Here is an 11,091-nt window from a genome sequence, read left to right as displayed (position 1 = left end):
GGTTAGGAAAAACATGTTTTTAGCTAAGAACCACATGACACAAGATAGTTGATTCATTTTTCTTTTTAACTGTGTTTAATGTTGAACAACAAAACTTCAAGAAGTGGAGCAGAGATTTTGCTGCCAGAGTGAGAAACAGTTTTAAAGAGCTATAATCACCTTTCAAAAGAATCATCAAAACAACCCAGGTGTTATTCATGTTCACAGTTCTGCCTGAGAGGTAACTTGACTGGAATTACAAGCCATTTCATCCAGATCATACTTTTACAATTTAAAAAAATATATCAAATTTACTTTCCCATCACATTATATATTGAAAATATTTGTTACAATGTTGAGTAAAACAACATTTGATTACTGGTAAAACCACATATAAATGCACTAATCATCAAGCCAGCACAAAGTTATAACATATTGTGAAATGCAAACAGGTTTTCAGAGAAACTTCTTCTGACCAGATTCAAAGAGCTTACATTCAGTACAGCGACAAATATGGTTTGTTGTTGCCATGTGTGGCTCTGTAGCACATATGAAAGTGGTTTCAGGAATAGAGATAATTCATTAAAAAATGAGAACCCCAACTTCATCCCAATTTAGATTAACTACAAAACAATCATCCCCTGAACTGCAGGTCTTAAAACCATGTTGCTCAGTGTTGAGTTTATACTGTTTGTTTCAGACACGATCAACTTTAAAGATATTTTGTGAGCAAGCTGTACATTTCTTTCTCTTAGTACCAAACTATGGCTCACAGTGTAGGCTCATTTTGCAGCAGCGACATGCACTGGAGCCTATTAGTGAGAAAGGAGGCTTTGTACTAGAGAGTATTTTTTTTTTAGCTTATAAGTATGCATATAAGCTAATTCTTTTCTGTGTGCTCCAGTGGCCAAGCAATGACATTTTGTTGCCAACACTGTTGTGTTTTTGTGCAACGACAATAAAATAAGTCCAAGTCTAATAAATATATTTTCAATCAGCTGTAGTGGGCAAAAAAACTTTAGGGTTGTTACCTCATGAACTCTTTCAAAGTCACCTTTACAGTGCTTTGTCCAGCGTAACATTCATGAAAATTACTTGAGCTAAAATCCTTTCTGCGGTTTTCCAGGGTTTTTATTCATTTAAGCTTAGGCTGGTCTCGGCAGGAATAAAATGTTCTTCATGCCCTGGTGGGTTTCTGTTCCCTTCATAGGTGTGCCATTCGCCTTCATACCAACATACCAGGAGTATTCCTCGTGGCGAAGTGTGGTGTAGCCGTTTGGTTCAATATGTTCCAAGAAGTTACAGTCATCAGTCGGGCTATCCTGAGAAAAAAGAATGTGCAAATAGCAGCAGACTATTTGATTCAAGGGTTCTAAGTAAATTCATCTCAATGATTGTACGGATTAATAAAATAATTCAATTTCTTTTCTAATATTAGATAAAAATCATTTACATTTTAAATACAGTTTTAAAAACGTGTAGACAATTACTTAGTTTAAACGGATTCTGACAAGTGTACACTAGAAAATCCAAAACTCACTTTTCCGAAGAGGTCTCCTTTCTGGTTCATAGCCAGGTACTTTAACGACTGCACCCCCTGGATGACAATAAGTCCTACACCCACCGACTTCAGCTTCATGATTACTGTAACACAATCAACATCACATTTCTGTGTGACTTTTTGTTTCCTTTCCAAGGCTAATACCTACATAATGTAACAAATGTCTTCCAAAAACGCTGCTTTTGCCCTGGTAGAATGCTCCCCCATACAAATGTGTTCAAAGGGTAAGGAGTTGGGATAAAAATCCCAAATTATTAAGCAGCTTTTACCAGAAATGTATTCTAAAAATCTTGCACAAGAGATTAAGTTCCCCAATGGCCACACATACTACAGATTACTTCCCTGGAATATAAATGTTATGTTCCATAGTTTATAAGTCATTTTTCACAACTTTAATAGAACTTGAAACAGTTACTGTCATGGAAAACTTGTTACTTCCTTGGAGCTTACATGCTAGTTTCACAAAACATTCGACATGCTTTTATATAGTTTCCAAGTTATGTTCCTCAAACTTAAAGCTTAGTTTCACAGGTTCCTTTCTTGGAAGTTGGAAGTGGATTTTATTGAACATTAACGCTACTTTACTGAAACATTCATGGTACTTATATAATACTTTTAGGGAATGCACAGGTTACTTCTCTGAAAAGTAGAATTTACTTGTAGAGTCTTTCTGATAGTGAAATGTTACTTTGTCATAATTTACAATTTCTTAAGATTAGATTACCATCACAACACTTAAAGGCTATTTTATTATAATGTCAATGTCAGTGTCAAATTTATTTATATAGCACTTTAAAAACAGGCATAAAACTGAACCAAAGTGCTGTACAAGAATGACAATAACACAAATGAATAAAAACAGAGTATCAAAACACTAGTTCAATTTAATGCCAAGGAATAAAAATGAGTTTTAAGAAGCGATTTTACTTTATAAAACGTACAGGCTGTTCTCTGGAACTTACAGGTTGCTTTTTAAAACCTATTGGTAGCTGAATTTGTAAATTATTTTAGTGTAATTGATAGGTTACTTTCCCAAAATGGGCTGAATATTTGTCATAAGTTACAGGTTGCTTTTCACATCTTTCAGATAACTTTAACATTACTTTCACCAAACTTGCTACAGCAAAGTAGCTACAGCTTACAAAGTTATACAAAGTGCATAAAATGATGCACTTTGCTGGAGCCTTCAAGTTACAGCAAAGTGTAATGATGGAGTAATGATTTATCCTTCTAGAAGTTACAGGTTACTCTCCTTAAGCTTACATATTACTGCAAAAGCCTTCCAAGCTTCTGTCACAAACCTACAGTCTACCCTCAAGTTACTTTCTGGACCTTACTGGGTTACTATTACAAAATATGCAGTCTATTTTCTTGAACATACACACTACTTCCATTGGTAACTTTCCTGATACAGATAACTTTCACAAAATTTGTTGGCTTCTTTTACAAGACTTAGAGGCAACTTTTCTGAACAGATGGATTACTTAATGAGATTTTCAGAATTCTTTTCCTAAATTTCCGGGTAATTTTATTTGAATTTAGAATTAATTTTCCAAGAATATTAAGGCTACTTTCAGGAACTTGCAGGCGGCTAGCCAAATCTTTCAGAGACATAAGCTGTGTCCGAATTCGAGGTCTGCATCCTTCCAAGGATCGGTGTACGTAGACCGGGTCCTTCCAAGGCCGTGAATAAACTAAGACCGGAAGAGAAAAGCTGTGAATTTGGACAGGACTAAATGTCCCCGCCCCCACCTCAGCGTAATTTATGTTGCCTAGCAACCGTGACAGCATGAAGCAGAGAGGGGCGAAGACAAACAAAAAACAAAAAAAACAATGGAGCTGAAGTTTGTTTTTTAGTCATGTATTACTCTTGATTTCTGTATTATTCTTCACCTTTTATAGTAAATGCTGTTCCATAGTAAAAAATTAGTTAGTTTGATTCTAAAATGTTCAAACATGTAGTGCACATTTCTACCATGAATAAATATAAGCAAATTATTCATTTTCAATTTCCAAATCTCGGATAAGTCATTACAGTTAAATAAAACTATTATGCTTGAAGGCTTAACTTTAATCAATCAAACTGATTTGCTCAAGAATAAATTAAATACACTTTAGTAAACCAAACATTTCACAACTACATATTACCTGTCTGAATAATATCGGTGTTTAACTTCCACTCATTAGGGAAAGCTAGCGGGAGTATTTATAACAATGGGAGTCCGGCGTTCTCCTCCGGTATACCGAACCTGGCCGGCCAGGGCGCCGGCTGTTAACGCAGACATGTCCGAAAATGTCAGAGCAGGTTATGTTTTGGTGAACCGAGCAGATCTTTGAGACTTACACACTTACATTCTCGCCTAAAAACGTTGTACAAAATCACGTTGTCACTTAAAGTGTAATATAACAAAAATAATTTGCCGGGACCCGCAATGAATTATGGGATATGGTGGGCCGTGAAGGATACACCGGACCCGTCCTTCAATGTGAGGCCGCACGTGAAGGAATTCGGACAGGCAGAGTCGCCATGCTATGACGTAATCGGCCTACAAACCCTGCTCTTACTTGACATTATTTAAAATGTCTTTGTTATGACAACTTGACATTAACCAAGACAAAAACGGTTTTGTCGTGACAACATTAATCAAGACAAAAAATGTCGTTATTATGACAACTTGACGTTAATTAAGAAAAAAAAAACGTTTTTGTTTTGACAACTTGACATTAGCCAGTAAATCATAATTTATCATAAAAACGCAAATTATCAAACTTTAAGAAAAATATGTAGCTCTGTGTTAACATTAAATTACTTGATCGTCACTTGTTAGTCTTAACTTTCTTCATCCAATTGATCCTGCTTTGTCATGATGTCATGTTCATTACAGTGCCATGTCAGTCTTATGCACACCCCTTCAATTAAAGTGTTCTTTCTTTTTTCAAGCTTACTTACTTTTGATTTGCCCACCAATGCTTCCAATTTACAAACAGTATCATTCAGAAAATATAAATATTTAAAACAAGGCCATAAATGTTTGTCGTGTTTAACGTTCTGAACATAAATGATAACTAACTCTGAAACGCAGTTTTAATAACAAAAAATAAGTTGATAAATGCATTTTCCTCACCATAGGGGTCATCTTCTTCCCTCACGCCAGACACTGTTCCATCTTCAGCAATCTTCAGGTGATATCCTCCAGTCTGACAGTAGAGCTTGACTCTCGAGCGTCTCTCCGGAAGGAAGCTAAGATCCTGGGTCTGTTGTAAAGACGGAGGGCGAGCAATATGCTCCCCACCACTCTGCTCGGGACGTGGAGGAGCACTCCGGAAACAAGAAGAGAGGCCCCCCATGTCTGCTGTGTGAGTGCTGGAAATGCTCTCCTTTCTCTCCTGCCGAAAATCAGAACCTCCTCTTCTCTTTTTCTCCCCTACTTTTGTTGTGGTAAGTATAAGGATCCAAACTAGATTCAGGCGAGGCTAAGCAGGTTCTCAGACCAAACATCAGTTTGAGAATAATTTCCAAATGCCAAACAAAACCAAACAAGAATAAACACTTGTTGCTATGGCGAAGAATGGCGGTTTCTGATATGGGCGACGTAGGCAACCGCTAACACTCCCTTACTCCCCCACAACCGGAGGATCTGAATGTCAACAAACTAATAAATAATGCAAAGCATCATCACCCCTCCAACGGTCTTCAGTTAGTCCGAGCGGTCGGGAAAAACGAGGGGAGGAGGTCTCTGTACGTGAATGAAAGTTGTACGAACTACGGACTGGTAAATAGCTACAGCTCTGAGGCGATAAAACTTATGACAGTGAAATGTCGGCCATACTATCTGCCACGGGAGTTTACTGCGGTGTTCGTCATCATTGTTTACATCCCGCCGGGTGCTAATGCTAATGAAGCATCGACAAACGGAGGCGTTTTACGTGGCTACGGGGAACTTTAATCACGTGAAACTGGCGGACACTCTGCCCAGTTTCTACCAGCATGCCACCTTTCCCACGCCGGGAGACAAGACTCTGGACTGTACTAACATTAACGGTGAGTACAGAGCTCTTCCTCGCTCCCCATCTTGGCCTCTCCGACCACATCTCAACCTTGTTGGCGCCAGACGGATTAGACCCACAAAAAAGACAGTCACTGTGTGGCCAGGACTGTTTTCAGTGAACATCGACAGATCTTCATATGAGTTGAGAGGTGAACCTGGAGGAATACACCTCCTCTGTTCTGTGTTTTATCTCTAAGTGAGCTGATGATGTCACACCAATAGGGCAGTAGTCTGTTCTCCAAACCAGAAACCCTGGCTGAATGTTGAGGTGAGACCTCTGCTGAAAGCTGGGGATGCTACATCAGCACTCCAAGGAAAGAATTGACTGCGGACATTGTGAAGGCCAAAGCCTACACACCCAGAAAATTCAGGGTCACTTCACCAACAAGACATATGTGGAAGGGCATTAAGTGCAACACAGACTACAACATCAGGGATGCACAATGCCCAAGGGACCGCTCACTGCCAGATGTACTCAATAAGTTCTACACCCGCTTTGAGGACCCTAAACCCCCCAGCAGCAAACTTCTTCAACCATCTGGTGACACGTCCCTCTGTGTGACCACAGCAGATGTGAGGAAGACCCTTCAGGGAATCAACCCCCTTAAGGCCCCGACAACATCCCAGGGTGGGTACTGAGGTACTGTGCACATCAGCTGTCTGAGGTGTTGGCAGACATCTTCAACACATCACTGTCACTGGCACCTGTCCTCTCCCGTTTAAAGACCACCACTATTGTCCCTGTCTCCCAGCGCGTCACAGGCCTGAATGACTGCCAAACTATAGCCCAAACATCTGTAGTCATGAAGTGCTTCGAGAGGCTAGTCGATGTCACTTTGGACCCTCATCAGTACACCTACAGGAAGAACTGCTACACTGCTGACGCCATCTCATCAGTGGTCCACACAGCCCTCACCCACCTGGAGAGCAGAAATTCTGCCATTCATCTGGTCTTTCTGGATTTCTCCTCAGCTTTCAACACCTTCATCCCACAGACCCTGGTGCAGAAGCTCTTCTCTCTTGGACTGAGTCCCACACTGGGGAACAGGATACTGAACTTCCATGACCAACAGACCTCAGACTGTCTTCTGGCCACAGCACCATCTCCTCCCCTATCACTCTGAGCACCAGCTCGCTGCAGGGCTGCATCCTGAGCCCCCTTCTTTTCAATCTGCTGACGTATGACTGCTTGGCAAGACACCCCAGCTGTCATATAGTGAAGTTTGCAGACGACACAGCAGTACTGGGACACATCACGAACAATGAGTCTAAATACAGAGAGGAGGTGGTACATCTGGTACAGTGATGCACAGACATAACCTCTGCATTAACCTGAAGAAGACCAATGGGATGGACAAGGATCCTCTTCATCCCCTGTACTTTGGAGGAGCAGTTCTGGTCCATATATGTATGTGTGCGTATAAATAAATACTTTTAAATATATAAATTAAATGTTATTTTTAATTTATTTATTATTTATTTATTAGGCTTCTTGATCTGGGATTTGAATCAGAATTTTATACCAAAGCAAGCAATTGTGAAATGGTATGACATTAAAAAACTTTATTCCTCCCTGGAAATGTTACAAATTGCACTAGTAATAAATAACAGACCATGTAGTGGTGATTGTTTGTCAAACCAAATATTCTATAAAAGTTCAATGCATAAGCCACTACTGCACTGAGGTGATGTTTTGTATGCAGGCAAAAGAAGTCCAATGTCCAAAACTTGTAGGTTGCATTTTAGGGTTTATTTTTCCATTTGGCAAGCAAATAATAAAGACCAAACTTTTCATTGTTTCCTGCTGCCTCTCCTGCTCTAGTAAAACTCAATAGGCCCCAACCCAGTGCATGCTGGTCCTATACCAATACATATGCTTCTAGAATTGGACCCACAGTTCTTCCTGACTAACTTAAAAGTAAATAACAAAAAATAAAGAAACAAATCAAGCAATGTAAAAATAAACTAAATAATCCAAAATATATAAAGTAAACTAAGAATACATTTTAACAAAATTCAAAGTAATAAAGAATAAATAGCTCAACAGAGACCAGATGGCTTACAAATCCAGAGTTTTGCATGGATGTTGCTAGAACACCCTACATTCTTTATCCTGTTTAAAGACCATGGTTTCTTGTCTTACCATATCTTTTCCTCAAGAGTTTATCCAGTGCAAATGCATATGCCAAATACAAATAGTTGAGGCTCATTTCTTTTTATTTATCCTCAAAGATCCCAGAGCAGCAACTATCAAGAACTTTGTCCCGTAAGAACAAAAAAGATGGTTGTGGATCCAGTCTGGCAGTGTTACTCTAACAACTCTGGTTCTTTCTTATAATTTGTAAGCAGAGGTATTGCTTCGTCAGAGCCAAGACATTCTGCATTTAGAAGAATGTCTTGGAAGAAAGGGAAGCAGGGGAGCGGGGAAAGAATGAAAGGCCAGAGCCACAAAAAACCAAGGAGGTTTTCCCAGGAACAAGACCTGAGGCGCTTTAACACGGGGTATTTAACATAAGTGCTGCCAGACCAGGACCTTTGGACAGAGTAGCAGCTGGAGATGACGTCAAAAGTCCAACCGACGACCCAGTCAGGATGCCGACGTGTGGGAGGAGAGCTTCAACCTGCGTGTATGTTGATGAGATCAGGGGGGTTTTGGCTTCAAGTGGTGTAAAGATGTTTGGCTTAAAGTGGAGGAAAGTTCAAAAAGCTGTTTATGGAAACAGATGTGTCTTTTTCAGCCTTTAATCATCCGAAGAAGCAGGTTTTAAACTTCTACAGTGGCTCTCAAAAGTATGCACACGGCTGTTAAAGTACCAGGTTCTCTTGATGTAAAAATCAGAACTCGATAAATAATTTTAGTAAACCACACATATGAGCTGTTCCTCATATACTGTGATATTTATCAATTGTAGTGAATTTTGCTAACCTAAAATATACTGTAGCTAAGCTCTTCTAGTCACATTTTTCCTGACACTTGCATCCTTTACATAAAGCCAGAATTTGAAGAGAAATTACAAAGTATTACAAAAACATTTTTCTCAGACTAAAGAAATTCTGTAAATATTAATTTGTGCATCTATGCTCAGAAATATCTTGTTTCTGTGTTCAAATGTAGTGTAAAGTACTTAATATTTTTCTTTTATTCTGTAGGTGGTAAAGAATTAATCTCTTTATTGCTAATTTGTTAAAATGGTTGACCAAATCCCAAAAACTAAAAGAAGAGGAAACTTCATCTGGGTTTAGTTGTTTGAGAAGTGTCAGTGCCTTATCTCCACATCAGCCTGCTGGACCTGAGGAATACGAGGTGAAATACCTTCATGAACTAGAAACACTAAGTTACCTTTTGCTTAGACATCCAGCTTTATTTTGATCTGGGTGACAGAGTCCACACCGACATCAGCAGATAAAAAGTTTGGTAACCCAAAGCTCTATTTCTAATCACATTCTCACTCTGTAACAATCATCTGTCACCTACCTGTGGGAAAGTCATGTGAGTGCCAACATGTCCTCCTTTCTTTTTCTTGTAGTTTGGTTGAAACAAGTTTGTCATCCTTCCTTGCACTTGAGAAGTGTCTGCTTTTTATATATAAGTTTGTATTTGTTCTCAGTCCTCTTCTCACTATTATCGCCACCCCTCCAACAGCATCAGAGGACTCATTTTAACAAGCCAGAGTCAGGACTAAAATTATCTTTTCAGACTACAGAGAGGGGCTGCGAAAGAGTGACACAGGCATCCAGGACACAGCACTGAGCCAAAGTCTGGAAAACAACAGAGCTTTCTAACTATGTGAGCACTAAAGCCTGAGACTAACGCAACTATAAACATTTAATAAAAGAGATGACTGCAGTTCCCTTCTAGAATCCTTCATGGACTTTCTCCTATAGGATTGGGCCCTTAGGTCAGATTACACGGTAATAATCTACTTCACATGCCTGCAGGCATTATGCATTAAATCACTTTGGCACTTTGCCTCTCAAATTTATGCATTATAAATTATGTTTTAAATAAGAGGGGATTAGAAAAAGAAACAGCATTGATGATAATCTTGTGTCATACCAGGAAAATATCTTTTGCAGATTCGACCCAGTTTTGTTCAGGGCCTTTTGCAGAATTTGACTTTGGGGCCCACTTCCAGTTCTGCTCTTTGTCAGCTGGGTGGATTTTTGTGATCAACAGTTTCAGTAAATAAGAAAAAAAAAGTTGTGATAGTAAGGCTGTAACTTCAAACTTTGAGAGTGCTTCAATAATAATAATAATAATAATAATAATAGTAATAAAACCATTCATATTTAAAGGAAGGACTGGTGCAGACTCTCCTATAACCAATGTCAGAAACTGCTAGATTGAACGGACTCACGGAAGTTACTTCATCCAAAAGAGGTAATACTAGTTATCGCATTACTTCCTGTGTGGATGTGAACATGTTACGTTTTTGAACCAGCAGGTGGCAGAACAGATTAACTTTATTACAAATGAAAGTCTTCAAAAACCTGAATTAGACAATTCAGTATTGTTGATACATTGTTTAAAAATGTAAAATTTTAAAAACAAACTTCAGCTACTAAATAGTTTTATCATGTTTTTTTTTTTTTTTTTGTAATTCTCACATATTTAAAGATTTTGACATAAACATTAAGGCAACTGCAGAATTATTTGACACTTTAAAGTATTTCCCAAACAGGTATATTCAAAAAATCAGTCAAGGATTGTATGTAGTAAATCAATATAAATGTATAAACCTCCAACATTTATTTGAGACAATACATCAATAAACTTTTATAATTAATTACAATAATTCAGCACTAGATACACCGTATGAAACTGTCTCTTCTAATATTGAATTTTTCTGTAAGGAGCTGCATAAAATTATCAGAGAAACAAGTACCATCAAAACAAAATTTTATGCAGCAATTTCTTTTTGATTTATTTAAAGAGACAAACGCTAAACAGCTGAAGGCAAATCATAGCACAGGTGAAAGTGAAACCTAACTTAGAAAGCGGCCTTTTCCTCTCCTAGAGTATAAAGTTTAATAGAAGAAAGGTTGTAAAGTTTAGCAAGTTAAGAATTAAATGATGACACAGCCTCACCAGTAATCTTGTATGTCAGAAGGGGAAAATAGTGTTTTTCAGGTTGGCCAAACAAATTCTGAACTGAGTCTTCTTCCACATGTTTGTGTTGTTTCCTACATGGTTTGTGGCAAACTGTAAATAAAAGTAATCAGAGTAAGAAGGTCTGAGAAATGCAAACGCATTTAACCCACTTCAGTTTTTATTTGCAAGAAGAGACTGGGAAAAAAAATAAAAATCAAAGACATGATTTATCTTCCTTCCACCTGACCATGTGATAGTTTATGTGAAATCCCAACATTATGTCTGTGGCTATAAGGTGACTAAATGTCAAGGATGTTTTGTGAGGTGCTTTTAATGAAGAAGGAAGAGAAATTGAGATGACTTAAAGCTTTCAAATCCAGAATCTGAAGTTTTTGTGTTTTCAAAAAAAG

General features: G+C 38.3%; 1 protein-coding gene across 1 annotated transcript; it reads right to left on the bottom strand.

Moving 5' to 3' along the window:
* Positions 1-1,095: 1,095 nt before the first annotated feature.
* On the bottom strand, positions 1,096-5,635 carry LOC116728043 (fibroblast growth factor 1-like). Its single transcript, XM_032575784.1, has 3 exons — positions 4,666-5,635; positions 1,520-1,623; positions 1,096-1,301 (listed from the first exon to the last, which is right to left on the bottom strand). Exons 1-3 carry the CDS (start codon positions 4,886-4,888, stop codon positions 1,125-1,127), a joined length of 504 nt encoding a protein of 167 aa, XP_032431675.1. The 5' UTR covers positions 4,889-5,635; the 3' UTR covers positions 1,096-1,124.
* Positions 5,636-11,091: the final 5,456 nt, after the last annotated feature.

The sequence above is a fragment of the Xiphophorus hellerii genome, chromosome 11 (genome assembly GCF_003331165.1).
Source record: "Xiphophorus hellerii strain 12219 chromosome 11, Xiphophorus_hellerii-4.1, whole genome shotgun sequence".
In the NCBI taxonomy this organism is placed as follows: domain Eukaryota; kingdom Metazoa; phylum Chordata; class Actinopteri; order Cyprinodontiformes; family Poeciliidae; genus Xiphophorus; species Xiphophorus hellerii.
This window is presented reverse-complemented; position numbering and strand designations above follow the sequence as displayed.

What these genes read in the sequence shown, in the direction of transcription:
- LOC116728043 (XM_032575784.1), bottom strand. Translation starts at nt 4,888, where the DNA reads ATGGGGGGCCTCTCTTCTTGTTTCCGGAGTGCTCCTCCACGTCCCGAG. An exon ending in GGAAGAAGATGACCCCTATG is followed by an intron (nt 1,624 to 4,665) that starts GTGAGGAAAATG and finishes ATTGTGTTACAG; the next exon opens with TAATCATGAAGCTGAAGTCG. An exon ending in AAGGAGACCTCTTCGGAAAA is followed by an intron (nt 1,302 to 1,519) that starts GTGAGTTTTGGA and finishes CTTTTTTCTCAG; the next exon opens with GATAGCCCGACTGATGACTG.